Source organism: Epargyreus clarus, unplaced genomic scaffold (genome assembly GCF_041222505.1).
Source record: "Epargyreus clarus isolate Ecla_fem2 unplaced genomic scaffold, WU_Ecla_fem_2.2 ptg000027l, whole genome shotgun sequence".
NCBI classification, from domain to species: domain Eukaryota; kingdom Metazoa; phylum Arthropoda; class Insecta; order Lepidoptera; family Hesperiidae; genus Epargyreus; species Epargyreus clarus.
This window is the reverse complement of record NW_027332234.1, coordinates 11,932,050-11,960,034: the sequence shown is the minus strand read 5'-3', so window position 1 is coordinate 11,960,034 and position 27,985 is coordinate 11,932,050. Positions and strand designations below refer to the sequence as shown.

The 27,985-nt window shown below is 34.9% G+C and overlaps 1 protein-coding gene across 1 annotated transcript in view; it reads right to left on the bottom strand.

Moving 5' to 3' along the window:
* Positions 1-1,849: 1,849 nt before the first annotated feature.
* NGR-A15 (neuropeptide receptor A15) overlaps positions 1,850-27,985 on the bottom strand; it is a 103,714-nt gene continuing 77,578 nt past the window's right edge. The window contains exons 4-8 of the mRNA XM_073088506.1: positions 18,605-18,793; positions 11,876-11,979; positions 9,403-9,540; positions 5,185-5,298; positions 1,850-2,357 (exon numbers count right to left, since the gene is read on the bottom strand). Of these exons, the coding sequence (XP_072944607.1) occupies positions 2,297-2,357; positions 5,185-5,298; positions 9,403-9,540; positions 11,876-11,979; positions 18,605-18,793 (606 nt within the window). The 3' untranslated portion in view covers positions 1,850-2,296. The remainder of the gene's footprint in view (positions 2,358-5,184; positions 5,299-9,402; positions 9,541-11,875; positions 11,980-18,604; positions 18,794-27,985) is intronic.

Here is a 27,985-nt window from a genome sequence, read left to right as displayed (position 1 = left end):
CTTTGTATAGTCCGCGTAAACCTGCTAGTCCGTTCCGAATATAGATGTGAATCGCGTCGCCATAGCAAATTGTATGACGACACCTGCTCGGAACAACTTCAGAGCGGAGTGGCAGTTTGGCGCGGACTATACAATATAATTCCAATGAAGAAAAAAATAATTACACAATATAAAAAATATGAACTTTTCAATTTGTAACCTGCTTGCACAAGAAAAATCGGTAAATTAATGATGATGAAAGTGATCATAGTTAATAGCTCAATTTAGTCACGCATTCCAGTAGCTCAATCTGATATTAAGAATTATTATGAATCAGTCCATTTCTCTGGAAAGTTCGAATTTAAAAGTGCAAAAAATACTCTTATATAGAAATGCAACCCTTTTTAAAAAGTGAGTATTTTTTAGCTTTGCGGAGAAAATTATACGAAAGTCGAATTTTATAAAAAGTTGTTATCATTCAGAATCCCTCTTATTATTTCTGCGAGTTTAAAATTCCGTAAATGTGAGTGTTTCCCCTTATAATACAAAGTACACGATCTTAATAAACAAATTGAAAAGGGAACAACGAAAAGTTTTGCTTCCACTCTGTCAAGTAGCGGAAAAGATAAAGGTAAAAGTTACGGAAACGATAAATGAATTATAAACTTTGGAGCACTGAGCAGGTAGAGGGTGTACAAAAATAGAAGCCACTTACGTGATTCGTTTCTTGTTTCTAAGGAAGGTGGCACACGAGCGACACGAGCTAATTTACGAGCGACAGCTCAGCGCAGGTTGTACGGACACTACCGCGTACTGTCGTTCGTATGTTAGCCCCCTAAGTGTTAAAACATGTATGCGATACCACGTTACATTGTGACGTATTGTGACGTCATATCGCGAGTCGTGGAAATCTACGACATCCACCGTAAAACATTACGACTCGACATCGTATTGTGGTATGTTACGCGGCACCTGTTGTAGTAATTGTTGAAGCAATCTTGCACTTCTACATATAATTTAAATATTCCTGCATTTTTCTGTCTTTTGAATCATCTACTTAACACGCTATTTTCTGAACAGCTACGACAAACTTTCATCGTATTAATAACTTTAAGTCACAAAACGTAGTGTAGTGTTATTTACAACGTACGTCGTATATTTTCACGACACGATATTGCATCGTTACAAGACGTCGCAACGTCACAGTGAAGTCATATTGTATAATGTCATAAGGTATATTGTATAAACTTTAGCCCTAGTAGAGACATTACTTTGGACTTACTTTATTCAACATTTTAGCTATTAAAAGGGACTAATTACCAACTTGTATTTAAAATTAGCCTTTAACTTCTGTTGACTTAGTTGTTGTCCGTCATAAAAGTTTATAGCTTTAACATTACTTTTGTATAAAGTTTTTAACACCCGTTTTAATTGCTCATTACTTTTATTCTACAAGAATGAAATAATGCTTGAATTTATTCAAAATTTTGTTTAATTGTCATTTTCTTTTTATTTATGGGCGTAAATCACTTTTAGATTTTATACTTTTATATTAACTTCCCATATAAGTAAACATTCACAAAAATTATACGTACTTTAGTTAGCAAATGCGAAATTTCTGCTTTTGACATCTTGCACGCTTAAATATACTTAACATGCAAAATATGCTCAGTTTTAACACTGTTACATAATGTCACGCTCGTAGTGCATGCTAAGCTATCAAATTTCGATGATTTTAGGCATGTGACAGAATCACTTAAAAAAACTAATAATATACATATATCTCAGATCTTTTAGATCACACTTCAAGATGGCACTTACTACACTTTAATCATGACGAAAATAAATTCACTCATAAACACAGTTTGTAGAAGCATCATGACGAATTTAACTTCACAAACGTTTATAGACTGTACAATTACGAATTAAAATTCAACTCTTTATTTCCTGATGATTTTAATTACACTTACATACAGACTTTCTTGATTTAACTTCACTTATTTTCATAGACTTTACACCATGACAAATGAAACTTAACTTACATAAACATTCAAATCATGACGAAATAAACTTCTTACGTATTAGTAAATCACTTACGACGAATTTAACTTCTAGTGTAGTTATCGAGGGGTAGAAAGAAGCTTTCGGTGCTGCTTGCTTTACCGTCAAGGCTAGTTTCAACAACGCCGTTCTCACTCTCACAGCACTTTGGGAAGGGCGCGCGGGTGTCAGTCTTAAACACTAGGCACTTGCTATAGTTCTCTTTGGTTCTCTCCTGGTTGTTGTTTGCCGCTGGGTACGGGCGGCGGTTTTGGCCTCAGAGCTTTGATGTGCCGTTGTTCAGGAGTCGGATGCTGCTGTCACGGCCGACGCTCGTTCTAGAAATAAACGTTCGAATATTAAGATGAAATATGTATGTAGAAATGTTGTCGAATACTGATATGTAACGATTTTATATACATTTTGTTGAAATATTTAATAGTGAATAGAAATGTTGGTCCAATAGTGTAAAGTTACGAAAGGTTAATATTTAATTTAATATTTTTTAATGAATTATTTTTTTATTTCTATAACACTGTGGCCCAAGTAATTGCCTGTTATTAAGTTTCTTATATATTTTTTCAATGAAGAGATGTTACTCAAAATTGCGATTTTCATATAATTATGTTCTTGCATCCTACACATCTATAATTCTATACTGAGAAAGAGACGATTAGAAAATATACTATTTTCGTTTCTAGTGTCATTATCAAATTAAAACCAACTAAAACATTGTTTTCAAACCCTGAAACATTCAAACATTCGTTTTGTTGTTTAATTTAAATAAAAATAGGCAATTTAAGACGACATAAAAGTACCTATACATATTTTTAGTCTCGAGAAACTACATAAAAATTAAATTAAATTAAGTGAGAATGGAGCGAGTTTCAATAGTAGGGTCTGTTTAGATGTGTCACATTTGATTTGCAACAGATTAACGGTATGTGGGTCGTGGTTTTTGTTTGTGAAGGGATAAATGAAATGTTTTACGGCTCCGAGGTCTACACTTATTTTGTTGTTTAATTTAAATAAAAATAAGCCATTTAAGATACCATTCAAAAAGTACACGAATAGTAGTGTTTAGAAACGACACAAAAAAACAGTTATGTGAGAATCGAGCGAGTTTCCATAGTAGGGTCTGTTTAGCAGCGTCACATTTGATTTGCAACAGATTAACGGTATGTGGGTCGTGGTTTTTGTTTGTGAAGGGATAAATGAAATGTTTTACGGGACCGAGGTCTATGGCGAGGGATTTGGCTGTCCATTATTAAATTTGAATGGATTTCGGGGAAAATTTGTGTGCGATTCCGTAATATAATCTGTGTTTTTGCAGTCAATCGGCTTATCTGTTTTTGTTATTGTTTGGGAATATCTGTTTATTCTTGGATTGGGGAAAGTGGATATCAGTGTTTCCTAATAAAAAACTATCTGACCCGGCAAACGTTGTGTTGCTATATAAATAAAAAAATGTTAAGGGTGAACAACCCTTATCACTAAAGGGTATGAAAAATAGATAGTAGCCGATTCTTAGACCTACTGAATATGCATATAAAATTTGGTGAAAATCGGTGAAGCCGTTTCGGAGGACTACGGTAACTAACAATGTTATTAGTTGTTGACAGGAGAATTTTATATATAAGATGACACTTTCTACGCTTAGAATATCACAATATGATAACATGAGTGAGTGCAATGGACACACAAAAAGAAGTTTTGAACTTTTGACCAATTTGTGAACCGAAATCAAAAGAAAAAGGTTTGTCATAGTCTACCGCGCTGGTCAACTGTGATTTGCTAATTATTGCATACTTGTGATATTTTTTTTATATAATATAGGAGTAATAGACGAGCATGCAGTCCACCTGATGGTAAGTGGCTACTGCCGCCCATGGACATCTCTGATCAACCCCAGATAGGGTTAGATATTCCTACCTGAGGTCGGCCACAGATGCGCCGCTACCCCTGAGGACTAAGATGGAACGCCTCGGAAAAGTATGTCTCCCTTACCACACCCTTTAAAACGGAACACTGCAGCGCTTAACACTGCTGTTATTAGGCAGAAATAGGAGTGGCGGTGGTGCCGCCGGAGTCAAACCCCAAAGGGTTCTACCACCTTCAAAATATTACATCCTTTCAGATTTTTGGTTTCTTTATAATATTTGACAAGGGTGAGGTCTTAACCCTTTTCTATTTTCAGACCTTTTAGAAGGATAATAATAGACGATGATGAGGTAGAAATTTCGTAGCGCCGTAGACCTTGTATTATTATGTTACAGGTACGGCAGGTTGTCGCAGGGACAAAGGGTCAAATATCTATTTATTATTATAAAAGTCAAAATAATGTTTTACGCTCCTAGCTTCACGATGCCAGGTACTATGGACCATAAAGACGAATATACAACCATCCATATCCAGAAGAGAAATCCAAATTCATAAATTAAATATCTGTCTGACCGGGGATCGAACCTGTACCCTTACCAGGAGTTTTTACGTTTTGACAGATATGACTGTTTTGGTATTTGTTTACGTATTTGCCCATATAATCCTCCAGGCAATAAATTTAACCTACGTCCCGGGCATCTAGGAACCACGGTACGCTAGTGAAGTAATTCAATTTTATAAGTACGATTATAATACACTTTTCTAATTTTATTTATTGCATCGCTTCTAAAAGTAGGAAATGTTCAAAAAACTCAATCCAAATTGGATCAGTAGCTTCGGAGAAAATTGCGGACATACATTACATACTCGATAAATTCATACATAGTGAACCTCCTTTTTAGGGTTCCGTAGGCAAAGGGTAAAAACGGAACCTAAGCCTCCGGTGTCTGTCCGTATTTCTCTCTGTCGCAAGGCTGTTGAAAATTTCACAGTATATTGGTAGCCTCTATAACAGCAAAAATAAAAATAAAAAGCAAATGAAAATTTGGTGGTACGGAACCCTCTTTTTCGAGTTCGACTCGCACTTGGCCAATTATTTGAAGTCTGTTAAAATGATTAAGGGTTTCTAGTAAATAATAGTATGGTTTGAATAGTTCGCTCCAAACTGCTAGTCCGCTCTGAAGTTGTCGCGAGCAGGTGTAGTCATAAAATTTACTATGGCGTCGCGATTTATTTCTATATTCAGAGCGGACTAGCAGTTTTACGCGGACTATAATAACTTACGTTCGTGGCACCATGCTGATGTTGGTCTTCCTGCTGGAGTGGAGTCGTCTGGAGGTGGACAGCGAGAGAGACCCTCGGGTGCCGTGAGCAGACGGGCTACGGCACAGAAGGTATCTGTGGATTTCAAATATATTTTCAAATGCATTTATTATCTTTTTTTTTATATGCAAGTAGTAACCAATGCAGTCCACCTGAGCATGAGTGGCTATTGCAGCCCATGGAGAAGTGTAATCAACGCCAGATAAGACGAAAGTCCTATCTGAGGTTGATCAGATACGTTCCTACCCCTGAGACGAGATTAGAACACTTTTAAATCACGCTCGCAAGGGTTTCGTCCTAATTTAGGTCGGCCACAGATGCGTTGCTACGAGGACTAAGCTGGAACGTCTACGAATCATACTATTAAAAGTTTCGAAACTTCTATAAACATACAATTTCGGTCCTGTACCCTTACCATGAGTTTTTACGTTTTGACAAATATGACTTTTTTGTTATTTGTTTACGTATTTGCCCATACTATTTCCAATCAGCGCTCCTAGCGGATTATATCAGAACTTGGAAATTGTATGGACCAATAACAAATACCAAAACAGTCATATTTGTCGAAACGTAAAAACTCATGGTAAGGGTACTGAATTAGAGTGTATTCACAGGTAACACCACACCACATTGCAGCGAGAAAATGTCGGCAAACCATGATTACGTCTGAATAGCTACAGCTTTATGTAGCTGTATTGTGGTTGCTACACGTTTTTGTACTAGTGGCTGGCCTCATGCACAGTATTCCTTGTGGTTGCGATGTGGTCAGTGTCATGTACAAAATTGATTTGTATGGTAAAATGTGGTTCATGAATGATTGTATATATTTTTAACAATTGGTGCCTATTATGTACTGTTATCGTGTATCGTGTGATTGTGGTTCTGTGTGAATAGGTACTTAGAGCTCAGCTGCTCTCCTGCGCTGAAATGTAGTTGCGTGAGAAATTCCCTATGCAAAAGTAGAATTTACTCAGCAATTGAGGTCAATTATAGGCGCGTTGCAATCTCTAAAGACTGAACTTGAACTGTATTAGCATTTGTGTAGTACCTTCAACCCAGAGTATAGCAGTTGAAAACGCCTTATACATATACTCACAGCCCCACACTAGGATTCCTCGTGTCCTGGGTACTACGAACACAAACACAGACGAAATACACCTAAATAAAGACAACAGAAATTAAAATTTTGATATCTGGCCGGGGATCGAACCCGAAACCCTTTGCGCGTCAGACCGATATGGCACTCCGCTACGCGGGTCTTCATACAGTCACTTTTGCATTATTACTTTGTATCTTATTTAGAAAGAAAAAAAAACAAGTAAAAGAAATAGGTACGAAACATTTTAATTAAAACTTAATTCATATAATTAGAATAAAAACCAGTAACATGTTTCGTAAATGTAAACGGGGTGGAAGGGTTGCGGGTTAAAATTGCTAATTCGTATTAAAAGCCACACCGATATGTTATACCACCCAATTACGCATGTTTATTCATTAATTTTCGATGGAGTGTAACGTAAAACATTTTAATTAACTTAAAGAGGTAAAAGTCCTTTGAAATCCTTACCATTTTGATTAATTTAGAACCGTTTCCTACTATCCATAGATTAGTAAAGATACTTCGCCGCCTTGAAATTGAATGAAGCCACAAATGGCTTATTTTAGTAAGTTCTTTTTTTGAATCCTTGACAAATAAAATCATTTTTAGAGAAAATTTACGAATAAATAACTAATTTACGTAATAATTACGTAATTTACGTAATAAATAAATAATTATTTCAAATATTTTAGAGACATTTTATATGGAGACGTGGCAAAACTTTTTCACGCAACTATTTCAATTCTCAAAACTGGGTACATTTTCTTGTTAGGCGTGAGTAATCTTTACTAATCTATGCTACTATCAATTAAGATTACGAATTTTCGGTAGCGATCGAGGATTTTCTTTGATTATTTTACTTAGTATCAAATAAGCTTGCAGGCCACCGAATGGTAAGTAGTCATTGTCATGGACATCTGTAATCAACTATACAAAAGAGGGGTTCTAACTGCAGTCGGTTTTACCCTCATAAGTAACATTGTATCTGCGACCTCATGAAAGGTTTCAATCCTATCTGGGGTTACAGGCTATGAGCAGCGGTGGTTACTTACCACCTGGTAGAATGCATGCTACTTTTACTATCAAGAATATGACGATAACACTTTTATATTCAAAATTAAATCGTTCAAATTATTGTTGTAAAGTCATCGACGCACATTGTATGAAACTTGTATGAAAATTCGAGACATTCATTCTTGGGACTGACATATGTACCCACAAGTTCCGGGTTTATTAGTTAATTAACGCCAAAGCCTCCATACAATTTCCGTTTTCAAATTCGTGCTTTAAGGAATTTTGTCTCGGTTTGGCTCTTACATCCAACGAGTATGGCAATGAGCCAGTGATTTAAATACGAGATTGTGTAAAATGTGGCTTATTGGATTATTTTAACGATTAAAAATATTTTTACGTAGTTTTACGCGAACTTAGTTTAAAAAGGTTGGTAAGAAACGCAAAACATATGCTACGCCAGTCTAAGGATTTTAAAAAGTTAATTACTTTTCCTATAAAGAAAATGATGATATCACTTTTCATATTCAAAATTAAATCATTCAAATTATTCTTACAAAGTCATCGACGCACATTGTATGAAACTTGTATGAAAGTTCACGACATTCATTCTTGGGACTGACATACGTACCCACAAGTTCGGGGTTTATTTGTTAATTAACGCCTCCATACAATTTCCGTTTTCAAATTCATGCTTTAAGGAATTTTGTCTCGGTTTGGCTCTTACGTCCAACGAGCCTCTGGCAATGGGCCAGTGATTTAATAACGAGATTGTAGATTGTAAAATGTGGTTCATTCGATTATTTTAACGACTAAAACTATTTTACGTTACGTAGTTTAAACGAAATTAATTTTAAAAGGTCGTTAGTTATATAGACGAAAAATATATACAACGTTAAGGATTTAAAAAAGTTAGTTATACAAAAGTAAATTATTCCGGAATAACGTTGGCTATAAATTATAGAAATACTAAAAAAAAAAAATATAAAAATACTAAAGCCTCACAGTTACTTATTTCTGCCTAATACACTTTTCCGAGGCGTTCCTGCTTAGTCTTCAGGGGTAGCGGCGCATCTGTGGCCGATCTCAGAATAGGATCTAGGAATATCTAATTCTATCTGGGGTTGATAACAGATGTCTATGGGCGGCAGTAGCCACTTACCATCACCTTGAAGCTTGAACATTGGACATGATTTTTCTTACAAATTCAACTTTTGAAAGAGCTAAAGGGAATGGAAGGTAATAAGTATAGCAACAAATCGAAAATTTCAACAACAAATCCAAAGAAAAAAGTACGAAACGTACATGCTCCGTTTGATAATTTGAAATATTAATTCAAATGTCTGAATTCCAAGAATTTTAGCGGAGAAACTTGAAAATTCACGCTACATACAGGAATTTCCTTGTTCAGAACTATTGTGCGAGAAACTTTATGCATTTCCACACACTTGAGTGCTGTTCAGAGAATTAACTTATGCGACAAGTTTCATTTCAATTGTATTACAGATTGTTTCAAGTATAATTGTAAAATAATAATTAATAGAAATATGTACAAAGTTTATTGTAGGTGCTGGATTTTTATCAAATTGTCCCAATTTATAAATAAAGTGTTATAAATTAGTGGATAAAGATGTATTAAAAGATGTATTGTAAATGTTGATGGTTATGGAAAAATATAAAAATATATTGTAATTTTGAAATCCCTTTTATGTGTTTTAACATTAATAATTTTCTACTTTGTTTTAATATTTCCGCTAAGTATGTCCAACCAGTTACCTGAAGGTGGTAGGACTCTCTATGGTTAGACTCCGGCGGCACTACCGCCATACCTATTAACAGCAGTGTTAGGCGCTGCTGTGCTCTAGTTTGAGGTGGAGGGTGTGGTAAGGGAGACATGCTTTTTCGAGGCATTATAGCTTAGTTCTCAGAGGTAGCGGCGCCTCTGTCGACCTTAGGTGAATACGTAATCCTATCTGTCGTTGATTACAATGTCCATAGGCGACAGATGTCACTTACCATCAGGTGGACTGCATGCTCGTCTGCTATTTCTATATTATAAAAAAACTCACCTGTTAAAGTGCTTCCTGAAGATACCACTAGTGCAGTAGAGCGCGATGGGGTTGACACAGCTGTTCAGGAACGAGAGACAGAAGCCCACTATCCTGAGCGCGTGCCACCAGCCGTTGTAGTCCTCTTGTGCTGTTGGACTGTGGAATAAAATGTATTATTCTATTACAAGTATTTTAACCTTGTGGATGTCTTCTTAAAGTCGCGCATAATACAGAGTGTCAAGTGGGATTCATGACTATCTATAGTAGGGGAGCCCATGATGCTAAATGTGTAGAAACTCGAGCGTCATTGGGACCTATACGATTGTGTAGATTAGACGTTAGAATTAAGAAAAGGTTATATGATATTTTTCGATTTAGCTGGGTGTTTTCTTATTCTGACGATTGGAAAAAAAATAGTATGAGAATGAATGAAGAATAATGTATTTTTCTAAAAAAATGCCTTTTCCTTTAGTTTGTGATACATCATTATTTCCCAGGGATTTATGCTAATAAGTGACACTATCAGATAGCATAATAATAAAGGTTGTTTTTTTTTCAAAATGCCTATTTTTTTTAATTACTTCGACGTGTGATAATCGGCAGATTATGATGTTTCCCATTTTCTAGCATTATATCCTTTATATTAAAAGGAAAAGTGACCGCGCACGAGCATGTCCAGTGATCGATTTTTTTGCTGTGCAAACCCCCCGACATAGAAAGTTCATTTATTTAGGATACTCTACAGGGTGTAAGGTATCTCCCATATCTTAGTCTGACGCGCTCGAGATACTCCCGAAATCCCCTCTTGGGCTCCCCAAATATAGTAATTTTTTGAAGGAACCTCGTGAATACGTCATACCGACACGTGTGAGGTTCGATGCTTGGTCGAATAAACAGTAGACATATATGATGACATTAGTTTCTTGATTGTGAATTCTGGTTCTAATGTATTGTATCGTAATAGTATGTAGGAGACAAGATTCAATGCCACCTTTCAATTTTTTTATGACGTAGCACATGACCATGCTGTCCATAGTGATAAGAGGCCACCGCCGCATAACTGATATTAGGTAGACCGAAACTCTGTTGTTTGAATGTCTAGTATGGTTTAAGCATTTAAATTTAAGGGTAAAGCAAGGTATTATATACCTAATGGAGAAGTCTTAAATGCATATAATTTCTTTGTAATACACATTACTCATGTATTAACGGTTTTAAACTAAGAGGTTTATTGTTAGTTGTCCTAAATATTTTCGGAGCCAGAAATCTTTCCAGAAAATCAGGAAATCCCTAGTGGTATTAACGTTCTGTGGTTTTGGAGCACCTCCACTTAATACTCTTAAAGATAGACCCCTTTGTAGATAGGTTATGAATAGATTTAATGATAATCGGGGGATTGATGAGGGTGGTGCTTTGTAATTCGATTGTATCCGTAGAAGGTATACATTATTATCACAAACGAATGACCACATTTTAATGGGAGTTTCACGCATTTTTTTTTTTTATAATATAAGAGTAGCAGACGAGCATGCAGTCCACCTGATGGTAAGTGGCTACTGCCGCCCATGGACATCTGTAATAAACCCCAGATAGGATTAGATATTCCTACCTGAGGTCGGCCACAGATGCGCCGCTACCCCTGAGGACTAAGCTGGAATGCCTCGGAAAAGTCTGTCTCCCTTACCACACCCTCCAAACCGGAACACAGCAGCACCTAACACTGCAATTATTAGGTAGAAATAGGTGTGGCGGTGGTGCCGCCGGAGTCGAACCACAAAGGGTTCTACCACCTTCAAGCATTTAGACATTTTATAAAAAATTGGAAGATTACATGTCTGTCTGTTTGTCTATATGTTTGTCGGTCTCTATATTCATTTATACTATTGTATGTTGCTTGAAACATACATCACTAAAAATATTATGCTTCATTATTTCTTTCGCATTTTAACTATTATTTATTTTTAGTACGTAATTATATCCTAGGGGTAGTTAACTCCGAGCCAGGCGGTTCAAATACGATCTGTGGTAACGCTATCCTACGAAGATTAACGGTTCCCGCGAGAAAGCACTGAGATGTTCTAGAATTTATATGTGCTTAGATTCTCTTTACATGATAAAACGATTTCCTTTTATGCTACGATACTTATATTTAAGTGTGATAGTTGAGGGTAGATGGTAAACTTTCCACTGGTGTCTTTACCCGCGATACAAAAGGAAACGTGTTATTAGTAAAATTTTTGTGTCATGGATAAGTCAATTTGGATTTAGTTTTCTTTTTCTTTAAAGTTGTCTTTATCAAAATTGTCAACATTGTCAGGAAATTGATATGAAAACATTGTCAGGAAAGCTAAATGTCTGAGATAACTAATAAATAATTCCAAACTTAAATGACTACCAATTCTCCTTTCCTCTCCAGTTATGGGATGAATCTGGCGATCGGTATTGCTCAAAAATGCTACAGTAATGGGCCTTAGAGTTGTGAGTCTCTTACCAGTAATAGAACCACATCATGAAGACGTGGGAAGGCAGGAAGCAGGCAGCGAAAACCAGGACGAAGGCAAGGACAGTCAGCGCCACTTTCCTTCGTGCTCGCATCTGTAACAATAAAATGTGATATGATAATAGATAACATGAGAGTCAACGAAGGTAAATTCAGTAATAAAATTCAGAATTCAGAAGGGAATTTCAAAAATATGAAGAAAGAAAAACAAAAAGGAAACATGTAAAAAGAAAATTGAAAATGGATAATAAAAAAAGAAAAAGTATACATGATAAAAAAGAAAATGAAAAACGCAAAATGAAAATAAAAACTATAGTTAAAAGGGAAAACGAAATTGGAAAAAAGGAAAAATTTAAAAACGAAAAGAAAAAGGGAAACGTAGAAAATAACAATTAGGCTGAATTGTAATATAACATAATAATATAACTTGTTTAAATAAAGACTATATTCCAAAATGGCGGCTCTCTTCTTATCTCTCTAATTTATATCTACAGGTAATATATTTGCTTACTGTCGGTCATCGTTTGATTGAGAACCAATGTTGTACAAAAGCGTTCATTTTAGATTTAATTATTAATCAATCAAATCATTCTATAATATTAAAACGAGAGTAGTCGCCTTAATTGTATTTAGGTACGAGTACATTTAATTAATACTGTCGAAAACCTATAAAGGCGTAAAGACATTTAAGGCTCTTTTAGCGCAAAACATGGGCTCATTATAGTGTTGATGGTTGGCTGAATAACCTTTTCTGTTGAAAAGCTGTGAAATTCTCATGTCTTTGTACTAAATATAGCGAGAGAAAAATATAAAAGAAAATACACTTGTCTCATCGTCAATCCATTACTGTCCCACCGTTGGACACCGGTTATCTCTCAGAATAAGATAGATCAGGTCATAGTCCACCAGGCCAAGTGTGTATTGGTAGTATTCACAAACCTTTGAAATCTTTTTTTAAAGAATCCTCAGGTTTCCTTATGATGTTTTCCTTGACTGTTATTCATCATGAACATTCGATTAATTGTTGATCGAGTCATCAACCCATTACTGTCCCACTGCTGGACAATGGTCCCCTTTCTGAATGATAAGGATTAGGCTATAGTCCACCGCGCTGGCCAAGCCTAAATTGGTAGATTTTACATACCCATGAACTTTTATTTTTAGATTTCTCAGGTTTACTCACGATGTTTTCACCGTTTAAGCAAGTAACAAATAATTTCTAATACGCACATAACATTAAAAATCAGCTTGGACCCCTCTATCGACAGGCCGAGTTTCTTGTCACCGTTATTGCAAATGATAATTAATTAAAATAATCATTCTCTTGCCATTCAATTATAATATTATCCTTCGTAGACCATCAATTATATAACAATATTATAAAGAGGAAAGCTTTGTATTTGATATAGTATAGATCTAGGAGCCATATATTCTAGATCTGGTTGGTGTGTATTTGTCTTTGTAAGTGCTCTTGTCATGAGCAATGTACACAGTAGGGGTCCTAATATTAGACCAAGAACGAATAACTTGTATGCGATAAACTCTAAGTGACCAGTTTGATAATATAAATTCCTAGAAACATAGAATAAGTTTTTTTATAATATTAGAGTAGCAGACGAGCGAGTGTAGCCTGTAGTCAATCCCAGATATTTTTTTTATTTATTTAATTCCAAAATTGGTACATATAAAATACATTTAATTATAGCTTGTCAAACTGTACATACAGTTTGTTGGCAAAGTATATGTATATGGCAGTTTATATACACATGTTTATATAAGGGGGTACTTATATTATAAATATATAAAATGATGATATGATGAAAGACCTACCCGAGGTCGACCACAGATCTACCCCTAAGAACTAAGCTGGAATGCCTCGAAAAAGTATGTCATCCTTACTAAACCCTTCAAACCACAACAGAGCAGCTTTTATCAATACTGTTATTAGGCAGAAATAGGTGTGGCGTTGGTGCCGCCAAAAACGCCGTCAAAAATAAGTTAAACATTTCGTTTCGACCGGATTCTCATGAGCATTGACGAACCCGGTCAACTTTGGAGCGCTGTAACAGCGTTTTCAATGGACGAAATTTAAAAATTCTGAGTCTGAGAAAATGTATACAAAAAAGTTATAGAGCAAAAAATATTTATTTATAAAAAAAACTTTTTTTTGCTTATAAGTTCTTTAATTTTTAATTGACGGCAAATAGTTATATAAACATATTTGTAGGCAAAAAAATGTGCTACAAATTATGACTTTGCTAATTTTTTGTAAAACGCATAGTTTCCGAGATATCGCGAAAAAAGTGTTTTCACCCCTTTTTCCAAGATGGCAGCCGGGGGACAAGGGTGGCGAAACCCACAAACTTGAGGTTAAGTTTCTCTTGACCCATTCTATTGGGAAATGTGTGGTCTCAAAAATAAAACTGCATTACATTGCATTTTTTAGAGGACGCACCTCTAAAAAATGCAATATTCGGTCCTTAAATTGTAACATTGGTTTTTAGTCCATTGAGACTAAAAACCAATTGTAGAAATAAGTGTGGTCAGTATTTATACAATTGGGTCTATCCGCCAATATACATTATTTTTTTAAATTTGTTAGTTTTAGTTTTGTCTGAACGAAAGGCTTCAAGCCCGAAGGTAGCTTATTGTTATATCTAGTACCTACTCTAATGTAGGTTTAATTATAACTTTGTATCTAATCCTACTGTAATCCTCTTACATTTGTTAGTTAATAAAATACCTTATTTATAAACATAGTTTCTAAACCAAGATGACACGTTCATTGCCTCTGTATAACATGAACTTAAGCCACATTTCAACTTGCTAAATTCAATTTTCAATTTGGCTCGCACGGATTATTATGCAAATTTTAACCACATATATAAGGTTGGGAAGGTTTGAAATGGGTATCTAACCAAAAACATTTGTGAACCTGCTATATATAGACCTCATATATTTAATACTGTTTCAAGTTTAATCTTAGTTGAAACAATAACACTATTGTCTATTATGGTCGAATGTTTACTAGTTCGTTGATATTTGTCTGTAGAGGTCACTCAAAAATAGTTTAGATATACCATTTGATGAAGGTGGTAGAACTCTGTGTGGTTCGACTCCGGCAACACCGCCACACTTATTTCTGCCTTATAACAGCAGTGTTAAGCGCTGCTTTGTTCTGGTTTGAAGGGTGTGGTAAAGGAGACATACTTTTCCTAGGCGTTCCACCTTAGTCCTCAGGAGTAGCGGCGCATCTGTGGCCGACCTCAGGTAGGAATATCTAATCCTATCTGAAATCGATTACAGATGTCCATGGGCGGCAGTAGCCACTTACCATCGGTGGACTGCATGCTCGTCTGCTACTCCATATTATAAAAAAAAAAACTTACTTAAAAAGAATTATGACCGATAAAATGGAAATTTAAATTCAAAATACTAAATAAAAAATAGTCGACGTTTCATTCAACCTAGAAAATTAATTAATTGTTAACGAGAAAAAATAATAAATTATGAAGATTTTTGAAAATACAAATAAATTAAAATAAGATTTTTGAGCACTTTATACATCATAAACTGACATAAGTATTTTAACAAGAGACCAAAAAAATATTCTTTATTTTTTTACTTTTTTGTTTTAATATTTTTATACAATTAAAACGAGCAGTAAGGCAGACGAGCTACATGATGGAACTAAGTCACCGTCGCCTATGTACATTTGCAACACCAATCGGCAATACATCGCCGGCTTTGAAGAAGTGCTATTTTTGCAGCTTCCTTGAGAAGCCCGTGACATGAAGCCATGCTAAGACAGAAGTTCATTTCACATTTTGCACGTTCGCAGCAAAAATGATCGTGCAAAGTGAACCGATGTTTATATTATACGTTGAATACTAACACAGAAATAGATAATTAGTTTGAAATCCAAGATGACTTCACAAAAATTCATATACAAAATTATACAGCAACCAAGCAAGAAACTACAATTCACCGTGTCTAAAGCACTTTTAAGATCATTAAACTTTCTTCAAAGCTACGCATTTTGAATCATCGAATCGATTAACATTTATTCGCTCTTTTTTCATCTCATTACCTCGCAGAAATGGTATTCGAATTTCAAATAACAAAACAAAAGTAAAGCCACGTTATTCTAAAATAGTAGATAGATGAGGCACATTTATTTTGTATCATAACATTTTTTGCAATTGAATTGTCACTTCATAATGACGCTACATTACTCGAATGTATCACAATAAAAAAAGTAGTAAGAGAAAAATGTTGAGGTGTCCGAGGTTCAAAACCCAGGTACCTCTGATTTTTCATAGTTATGTATTAGAAATTATCGCTTGATTAAACGGTGAATGAAAATATCATGAGGATGATATTTTGAGAAATGTTAAAAAAAATCAAAGGTATGTGAAGTCTACCAATACGCACTTGGCCAGCGCGGTGGACTATGGCTTAATCCTTCTCATTCTGAAATGAGACCCGTGCCCAGCAGTGGGACAGCAATGATTTGGTGATGATGACGAAGAGAAAAATAATTTTAATCACTATTGTAATCAATAATTATATTTCCATTTTTTTATTAAACAATGGCTCCATCGAATTTCAACTTCTTCTTCATGCCTCGCCATGCCATGCTTCATGCCTCGCCTCGCCTTGTCACATTTTAGCACATTAAAGCATCCTAGCACTAATTTGTTTTATTAATTATTTAATTCTAAAAATACTGATGGACCAAAGTTTCTTGCTTTAATTCAGTCGTAGTAAACGTATTTTTAATACATTTACTAAATCTAATCCGCGTTATAAAATCTTATATTAATCCGTATCGGATTACGACCGCCTTATGACGGACCATAATTAAAAATTTTACCCCAATAAAAACGCTAGGGTTTAAAAACCCTATAAAAAGCTAAAATAAGGTCACCCAACATTCTAATGAGACTAGAAAACGCGAAACTGTGACCTATTTTTATTGTAGCCACAAAATAGTGACGTGCTTACAAGCAATGACAAAAGCGAAGCACATTTTAACCGTGCGAATGTCTAAGTAGTTACACGGTAGTAAAGAAAAAGAAAACCATTTCGTAACCCTAAACGACTTCTATCATTTGGACCCAAACGAGTTGGGATCACGATTTCCTCGGCGGAAATAGAAGCATTATGGACTTACGTAGTGCTGTATTTTTAGGTCCAGACGGGCTGGCGAGCTGTAATTTGTACAATAAATCACGTAACACTTGCTTTACGGTAAACTGAGTGGATCAACGATCAACGATGTGTTTATTTATGTAGAGAGAGATAGAGAGATTTATATAATTTATCTTTACCAGCTGTGTACTACCGAATACACGACGAAAAAATCTTTTATGATATAATGTGATAAGATAAACTACATTTTTATTATTTACTAATAGACCCGCGTAAACTTATTGCTTGCAAAAGAAATGAATTTCGAATGTAATGGAGTTTAAAAGTATCCAATTTTTCACATCAAGCCAACTGTTCACAATCACAAAGTTGAATTGAAATTGGTCGAGCGACTTCGGAGATTAGCGCGTGTAAACACATTGGTATGTGATTTAAATAATTAAATTAATATATTACTTTTGAAAGCAGTGATAACCTAGTGGTTAAGAAACTCGGCCTTCTCGATCGAGGGGTCCGAGGTTCAAATCCCGGGCACGCCTCTGCTTTTTCAAAGTTATGTGCGTATTAGAAATTATATCTTGCTAAACGGTGAAGGAAAACATCGTGAGCAAATCTGCATACCTGAGAGATTCATAAAAAAAAAATCTCAAAGTTATGTGTAGTCTACCAATGCGCACTTGGCCTGCGCGGTGGACTATGGCCTAATCCTTCTCATTATGAGAGGAGACCCGTGCCCCACAGTGGGACGTTAATGGGTTGATGATGGTGATGATAACTTTTAGTATGATGTCACCAATGTAACCGTCATTTAAACCTAACATATTTAAAATTTCAGCTCAACCAGATACCGTTAGGGTCGAAATCTTGTAAAATGTTACCCTCACATACAAACGAATTAACAAAGCAAATTAAATAAATTGACGTAAAAAGATACGAAGGAAAGAAATCAAAGCTATTTTGTAGCATTTTTTCTTTTTATTATTTTGCCTCCACAACGCCATTTTCTGGTTAGATATTTTTATTCGTTTAAGCCGCAATAACGTTCCAGTATTATTTTTGCTGATTTCGGCTTTATGCCTTAGTTATTTCTAGTGAAATACAATAGTTTCACGGTCAATTGATTCAGAGTCGTTATTTTTTTAGGTCACGTAAAACAAATTCTAAGTCTTACTGTCTGAAGTAAAAACAAAATTGAAGTCCTATTTAGATGGGTATTCTCTTATGAGTTTGTATAGTTTTCGAAGAGTTAAAATGACTAATAGAAATAGGGGGGGGGGGGGGGGGGATTTTACAAAAAAGTGGCTAGGGCTGAAGAGCTGAAGTATATATTTACAAACATTAAAAATAAAAATATTAATGCTAGATCATAGAAATCCTAAAGTAGTAGCTACTCTAGGATTTTTCTTGTATCGTGGTTTCCATAAACACACATACAGACAAATACACCCAGACCCAGAACAGATGTTGCACCGGGGGTCGAACCCGGAACCCACTGCGTTGTCTGATCCTATTCATGATCCTATTCTAGAATATTAAAACTAGGACATAAAATTATATACACTTTACCTGTCTTTGTGTTCCCTGCATCTCCCCCGGCACGTTCTGTGTGCTGAGGACGAGGTGCCGTGCCATCAGGATGTAGAAGAGCGCGATGACGGCCAGTGGCAGCGAGTAGTACACCAGGAACCTGATCAGCACCATCGTGCGGGGGTAGTTCTCCCCCCACTCCGGGGGGTACGGGTAGCATACTAGGAACTGTGGGAGAAGATAACTTTAATTGATATTATTATAAAAACGAAATACCTAACAACCTAAAATGAATTCAACGACACCTCATCTATACATATAAATAAAATTGGAGTGTCTGTTTTTAATATTGAAATAACCGCTTTTTACTACATGCAGGTGAATTTTTTACAATTTTTGTCTGTCTGTCTGTTTGTTCTGATTAATCTCTGAAATGGCTAGACCAATTTTGACGGGACTTTTATTGACAGGCTGATGTAAAAAGGAGTAACTTAGGCTACTTATATTTTAGAACTATATGTGCCACTGTTTCTTTTTAACGCGGGTAAAACCTCGGGGCACAGCTAGTTTATCATAAAATCCGTCAGCCGTTTGGACGTGTCAAGGGATGAGACATAGGTACATGTCAACATACACATACATTTTCAGAAATGTTTAGACTGAAAAAAAAAAGAAAATCATTAATTGGATGACCTAGCCCGGAATTGAACTCGGATCATTTGGCTGATTAGTATGGTGACCGCTCTGTCACGAAGCTCATATATCACAAGGAGTATTCAAATTAAAGAAATACAAATAAATATTTTCAAGTCGCATCAAAATAGCTGTTATCCGTATAAAGTTATAAAAAAAGTATGAGCATAGAAAAAAAAAATAATTCACAGATACACGCAACAATCTTTACCTATTTGTGTAATTAGAACATACAAAACAAATGTACCTGCGCTTCAAATCTTCCCTATTTCTATAATTATACAAACAACTGGATAAATATGTAACAAACTTCTATTTATTTTAACATACAAGAAATAAATAATAAACAAAACTATGCAACCGCCTCAAACAGATGTTTTCTGTCAATACGTTATATGAAAGACTGTTTATAATAAAGCGGGTTATAAACTCCATTTATATAATTTTATCTGACGGATTCCACTTGCGTGCGTCATCGACCAATTTGAAATATTTCAAATTTCGCTCGCAGATTAGTTCACCTGGGACCCAAAATTACGGGGCCTCTTAAATTAGATGGCAATAACATTAAGCAAATTCACCCCCAAATTGCTTTAAGGTTTCTTATTTAATTTGATAATCGAAATTTTGCCAGCGATATTTCATTCGGCAAGGTTTGAGGGCAGTGTCCATTCAAATTAAGCACCGTATCTTTAGTTAGGTTTAAAATAAATTTTGGCGTGAATTTGCTGAACTTTAAAAAGATCGAATTAGGTTTTAGTAGGATCGTCTCTAGATATTATTGTTACAGCGACATAGTCGATAGGAGCCTGCATTAAGTATTCATTTGCAATACATTAAAGCATTTACCTTATATACATAATTCTCGTGTCACAATGTTAGTTTCCGTACTCCTCCGAAACGGCTTTACCGATTTTCACCAAATCTTATATGCATATTCAGTAGGTCTGAGAATCGGCTACTATCTATATTTCATACCCCTAAGTGACAAGGGTTGTTCCGTTAACATGTTTTTATTTACATTGCAACACAACATTTGTCGGGTCAGCTAGTGTATAGATAAATTTATATTTAGGGCAGATAGAAGAGACACCCGCTTGGTTCTCGCAATAATTTCATAGAATATTGTGGCATTGGGGCGCTCTAGTATGTCGGATGATGTGAACGCTGCTTTTTCGCGTGCCTTGCACTACGTCGCTTCTATATGGCCCGTATCTTAGTCTAAATTTAATGTACGACCGACGAGCCATAAGTTAATCTCATACAAAATATTATATACTGTCAATGACGTATTGGCGCGCTCTGGTGTATTGCATGAAGTGAACGCTGCTTTTCGCGTGCCTTGCACTACGTCGCTTCTATATGGCGTATCTTAGTCTAAATTCAGCGTACGACCGACGAACTATAAGCTTATTATGGTATAACTTGACAACTTCCTAATCGAATTCCGAAACTGCATCGCGGTCAAATCCAGAACATTTGAAGATGCTAAACACGATCTACTTGAAATTCAAAGTCGTTCTGTACGTCTAATTTAGTTTACGATTTTGACGCTGTCAATAAAAGCGCGTATAGCGCCGCGGCTTGTAGGTCTAAATCTATCTACAAAGTTAAGCAATATCGGGCGCGGTCGGAAATTGGATGGGTGGCCATTAGTGGTCAAATTCCACCGTGGTTTGGATGAAAAATTAAGTTGTCGGTTCCACTTGTTATAAGATATCCGTTGTTAAACCTCATCGGAGGCTTTAAGGGAGGTTTGAAAACGTCCTTTACGGGTTGGCCGCTAACTTTACATCCACCAACACACTTTGGAGCAGGGAGGTGGAGCATGGCCAGGCCTCTCTGAGCTGTAAGGAGAGACTCTAGCTCAGCAGTGGGATGAAAGTTGCAGCTAAGCCACAGTAAATAAATCTTAAACTGTTAAGCTTTCATTGGTAAAGCTTTCAAAGGCGATTAATAAATAGAAACTTCATAAAACTTTTTAACATAGATATAGTACAATTCAATTGTGGTACACTCGAACAATTAAATATTAGTTTTGTTTAAGCACAACTAAAATCAAATTTTACAGTAAATTACACTTTGCCAACCAACTATACAATGTAAAAGGGCGGCATTGTAATGTATAGTATTGTATTGTCCATTGTTTTAGGCCCGATTCGGTCAAATAACGTAACATAAAGTTGGAATAATCTTGGAATATAATAATTACTTATTGTGTAATCTTCGCTAAGTTTATGGTTATTTCACCACGAAAATCCGATATTAAACTATACCGCTTATGCTTATGCATTATTAATAACTAATCTATCCGATTTTTGACTATCAAAGATGTATTTTGAGATTTAAAGTATGAAGAAATTGTCAAATGACAATTTTGGTAGAAACATTGGAACAAGGGAACGAATAAAAGTATAATACTACTAAAATGTGATGTATATAATGTCACAGTATTTATTCGTCGTATCATGTCAACTCATTTTTGCAGCGTTATGTCAAATCATAATGGTGATCATAGATATATTATCCTACTGACGTTAATATATCTATGATGGTGATCTAATATCAGCTGACCGTTGGCCGCCATTACAGACTTTAATTACGCGGCCAAAATACGTAGACAGAATAAATATAACGGTATTAGGAATTTATTATTGTGTTAGTAGTTTGTTAAGAGGACATGAATATTCCATTCTGAAATAACTTTTAATTTACTTTGAGACAAAACTTTGTTCAATTTTCGGCGGATCAGGCCTCATTCTTATAGTTCCTGTATGACAATGTCAAAAAGTTTTGTCTGGATCGTTGGGCAATTGAGTTAAAGTTGAGGTTCCGCTCCGAAGTAATTAAGCTGCCTTCTTTACTTTGTGGTGTAATGGTTACTGGTTCTCTTATAATACCGTCGACTAGAAATCTTAAAACAGAAAGTCTTTTCATAAAACTTCATAGCCTGCATTACTATAACTTTAAATATTTTTTGACTTATGCCCCTTATTAATAAACAATCCAATGGTTTTCGTAGCAAAGATTGACATTTGACAATTATTTTATACTTACTTACTAATCTATGTACTTACTACAAATTATAAAATTTCGTGGTAGACAAAATCTAGATAGATTAAATATCAATACCAAACGTTAGAAGCAGTGAAGGCATATTGAACGGATTATAACGATACATAAATAAATCTATAGTAAGAAGACCTCGCTGAAAAACCTATGTTGAAAAATCTTTTCAATACGTACATTGCAAAGGCAGAACTTTGATTAAAAAAGTAATTGACAACCATTTCCCGCCAGAACCAGTCCATAGATAAAATTTGCTTTTTTAAACATTCAAATTCAAATATTTGTGAGTGGAGCTTTCAATATGTGTGGATACACTCCCGAGTATACGGCTTAAGAGAAAATAAAAAGAATAAACATTATAGTTTATGTACTATAGGTATATCGATCTACTGGGACAAGCGAGTAAGAGTCCTTTAAGCGAAATAAGGTTCTTGAAGGAGTATAGCTACTCTTACTTTACTACTACTTACTACAACTCCTTTAGAAGTCTACTACAAATATTTTTCTTCACTTTTCATTCACTCGAGTTTCCACTTTCCACTTGCCGCTTACGACGACCATGGTTTATTCTATTTGTTTCTATTTATTAACCCAAGTGTATATTATGTATTGCCTGTGTGCGTGCTACATTACGTATAATTGCACAACATTAAAAGTTCGATATAATTTGGTGAAAACTAAAAAAAAATACGCCAGTGAAATTGATATTACTGAAAATTTTTTATAGTGAAAAGTGAATGAATGAAATCCAGCCAGAGTTTGCATTCGGAAATGTTTTTCAACAATTACAAGAGTAAATAAATACGAGAACATTTGAATAATGACTCGAAAACGCAAAACCTCGGAAAAATATTTGTACATCCGGCCATTTGTCATTAAAGCTGACAGTTAGAAGTGTTATGGGTTTAATTGTTATAGTCCGACAAGGTTTTTTTGTGCGTGTGGTTTTTGGGTTTTTGGAAACAGTCTTTTGTTGTCCTTTGACATGTAAAGATACTTCGCCGCCTTGAAATTTGAATGAAGCGACAAACCTATGCCACAAACGGCTGATTTGACAGTTTTTTTTTTTAATGTTTGACAAATAAAAAAAAAAATTAAGAAAATTTACGAATAAATAACTAATACTGCGTAATTTTCATAATAAATAAATAAGTATTTCAAATATTTTAGGGACATTTTAGCACGGAGACGTGGCAAAACTTTTTTATGCAACTATTTCAGTTCTTAAAACTGGTTACATTTTCTTGTTAGAAGTAAGTAATATTTACTAATCTATGCTGTTGTCACTCTCATTTGCCGCGTTTGCCGCGTTCAGTTGCGATTTTTTAACATCTTCAGATCATAGATTAGTAATGATACTTCGCCGCCTTGAAATTGAATGAAGCCACAAACGGCTTATTATAGTAAGTTCTTTTTTTGAATTCTTGACAAATAAAAACATTTTTAGAGAAAAATTATGAATAAATAACTAATTTACGTAATAAATAAATAATTATTTCAAATATTTTAGGGACATTTTAACACGGAGACGTGGCAAAAATCTTTTACGCAACTATTTCAATTCTCAAAACTGGGTACATTTTCTTGTTAGGAGTGAGTAATCCTTACTAATCTATGCTTCACATTAAAAAAATCATTACGTTATTTTAATAATACGCTGCCACACGCATAAATAAGTTTGTGGGACTATAAATGAGTTCACTAATTCACTCTCACTCGTTTTATAGTTGTGACCCGCAAAATCCGACTATGAATAAAACTCTATGGTCTCATAAATTCATAAGAATGATATACTTAGTGAAAATTTTAGTGGTATTAATGTGAACTTTTGAAATTGAACCACGAAAATGTTTGCAGCGATATTAAATGAATTTAAATTTTGCAAAGTTTTAGTTGACCTATTTATTTAAAATAGAACTAAATCGCATGAAAATATGAAATTCTTACGGCTATCTTGTGAGGCATGCATAACGTAGACTTAGTACAAAAATAAGTGACTAACTCGAGGAATCAATACAACTGTTTCAAAAGTTTTCTTCAGAATATTTTTATCTTTTAATAATTGTAAATATTATTTAGGGGCAAATTTATTGTTCTCGTTATAGCTACACCGTCTCGTATAGAGTCTAAAGAAGATCACATTTAGCGTGAAAATTTTGTGTCGACAAAATTACAATCAACCAAGATATATTTAACCCAGTTTCCATACTGTAAAACGATATAATTGTACAAGAAAGTCACCTCATGTCAACAAGTCTCACAAACATTTATTCATTAAAACTGGTGCACATTGAGTTTGTGTTGAAAATTTTCATAAAGACATTTGTCTTTGTGAGTGGCAACACTTTGTCTTCGCGTCAAGTGGCAACACTCGAGCTCAAGACGTTACGAATGACCCGTCCGCGAAACAAGTCGGCAGCCATTTTGTATATCGTCCACAAAATGCATTCGTAAATGCTGGTTTTATAAACAAAATTGCGGTAATATTTTAGCTGTAATTTTTGGTCTTGATGTTTTGGGGTACAGCTATTACTTAAATTAAAATACGAAATGTCAAACACAGGTCTGCGTAAAATAAGAAAAGACCGCATATTGATTTTAATTGACTAATAACTAACAAATATATATAAAATAAATAAATAAATAAGTTGATTAAAAAATATGTGATTTCGAGCAAACTGAAATAAATGTTACTCTCGTAAGTATTATATTTATTGGCTGTTTGCCTGTACGGCCTAATCTTTGTCACATACAAGCATAATAAAAAATATATATTTTTAATTATCTGTTGTACTAAAGTACAGTGAGTTCTATTTTCGTATTTTCTCTGCCGCGTACACTAGAGGAGAAACAATTTACTTTTATAAAAAGGCAATCTACTCTGCGTTTCTAAAGTAAATAATTCAAAAGAATACCTACTGTTGCATGCGAGTGTAATGGAGTCTGGAGACATCTCGTTGCATGGAGACATTTGTCGTCTGAATGGCTTCATTTGTATCGTTGTATCGTAGGCGTAATGCATTGTTTTAATTTTCTTTAAACCGGTTGTGATGAAAGGCTCAATTTTGTATTTTTTCAAGTGTAGTGCGTTAGGAAAAGTAATTCAAACTGAAATAAAAATAGCCCTACTTATAAGTTAGCGTTGCTGTGATCTGTTTTGAAACGTGTAGTAAGGGAGACATACTTTTCCGAGGCGTTCCAGCTTAGCCCTCAAGGGTAGCGGCCGACCTCAGGCAGGAATATCTAATCTATCTGGGGTTGATTACAGATGTCCATGGGCGGCACTTACAATCAGGTGGACTGCATGCTTGTCTGCTATTTCCATATTATAGAAAAAGTACTTATAAAATATTTTTTCATCTTGCAAAAACGCATAACTATGATCCGCACTGAGGTAAAGCCGTATGATTGAAATAGCATCATTATTTAAGACGTAAGTTTACATAATGAAGCCAATAAAAATGTCCAAATTAGCCCGTAATCTAATTCAGACAGCGATCTTCTTTATGTTAAACAGATTATAGCTTTCCAATTAAAACTTCGAAAAATCATTTTCCTTTGAGGAAATTACTTTACATACGAGACAGACGTCTCGAAAGATACTCTACGTTCAAAGAATTAGATTGAGATTCTGCTTTTCAGATCTTTATTAACAACTTTTCTTATTAAACTTTGCCTGAAACCAGTTTTAATGAGCTTATAACCGCCTATAACTTGAATCTAGGGACGGCGAATCTTTCCGAAAGATCGACTCTTGAATCGAGTCGAATCGAAGTGTGATAAATCAATTCAAAAAAAATCGAGGCCCAAAGAATCGATTATCCAAAAATCGATATTCGATTTTTTGAACTAAAATGGGCAAAGATAGCGAAAAAGAAGGTCATCAGGACCAAACAAGCACTGAAATACGTACGTGTGCTACAAAATGTGTATAGCACATTTTCTAATGTTCAATCCGCTTCAAAAAGGCCGACTTTCGATATTTTTGGATGAAAGATCGATTCACTGAATCACTGAATCGATCTTTCATCGATCGAAGAATTCGAAGATCGATTCACTGAATCGATCTATTACTGGAGATCGATACAATAATCGTTTTATTGGTCGAAGAGATTGATTCTTCGATTAACCGATCTCAGTGCGCTATCCCTACTTTAATCTAAAATTTAAAAGCTAACAGAACAAAGTCTAAACTAAGAACATTTCACACTTTCGCAATCTTAGAGAATAGTGCGGATTGGCGCAGTTTTCACTTTATTTTATTAGGAAAGCTTTATTTTATTACGAAGTACGTATTACTGAAACTATTTGGTGAGATATTTCAAAGATAAGTCTTTTGTGAAATCCGAGTTTACTTTGGCGTTTAGTTACTGATTTAGTATTTTGTCCTTATTTTTGTAGTTATGTTAGTTTTAGTAATAAATCTGGCTTAAGAGAAGATACATGATACATAAAAACTATCTTAATTTAAAGCTGTTATGTTATCATTGAAAAGGTTTAAAAAAGACATAAGAAGTAGTCATGATCAAGAGTAAACTTATATGAAGGAAGAGAAAATTTTAGTTAAGAATTATAATTAAAGAATAAGTGTGATGCACGTTTGTTTTGTGTCTTTTTTTCAAAAATCATTAAATTTCGTACATGGCACAGCAGAGCAAAAAAGCTAAATCTAAATAGCAGGTGGATATATCCGTTAGTTACTCATAAAAACAAACGATAGACTGCTTGTTTACAATAATTTATCGCAAAAACTCAGTATACATTTTGCTCGCAATAAACCTGTGAAGAACAAACGTATCTATTACACGCGATGTTGAGACGTGATTGATCTAACGAGCTTCCTGATTGATACGCGAGGCAGTTAAGCGTTGACGTGACGTGAGGTTAATGAACGATCATGCGAGATAAACGCAGCATAATTCTTCTTTACTCTGACAGGTAAAGATAAACTATGTCTTATTACAATTTATAAGACATAGTAATTACTGTTTCTCAAAGTTATAATAAGGTCACCCAACATTTAAAAGCCTCATGTACTTAATAAGTTGTTTAGCAATTGGTCGAGCAGGAAAATCATAATTTTGCTTATGCTCATGTATGTCCCGTGATAATAGAAATTAGAAGCAAAATTACATGTACTTATCGGGAAGATTTGAATAGTAGAAACAACAAGTGATTAGTGTAATTAATGAAAACATACGTCAGATAGCTTATTTACGATTATTTATACCAAAGATCTGAGTGTAAATTTTGCTCGCAATGAACTTGTGAAGAAGAGCGTGTATCTATTACACGCGATGTCGAGACGTGATTGATCTAACGAGCTTCCTGATTGATACACGAGGCAGTTGAGCGTTGACTTGACATGACATGAGCTTAATGAACGATCCTGCCAGATAAACGCAGTCGGCATAGTTCTTCTTTACTGACCTTCGATAAGTAAAATCATCAAAGGTACTCTGACAGTTGAAGATTAGTTTCTCCAAGTTTACATACAAAAAGATCTCTCAACATTTAAGAGGCATAAAATTTAATTTTGTTTAGTTATTTGTAAGTGGATCGAGCAGGAAAATCATAATTTTGTTTTTGTTCGTGTATGTCCTGTGATATTTAGGATCACAAGCGAAATTAACATTGACATTGACCCCACAAACGCCA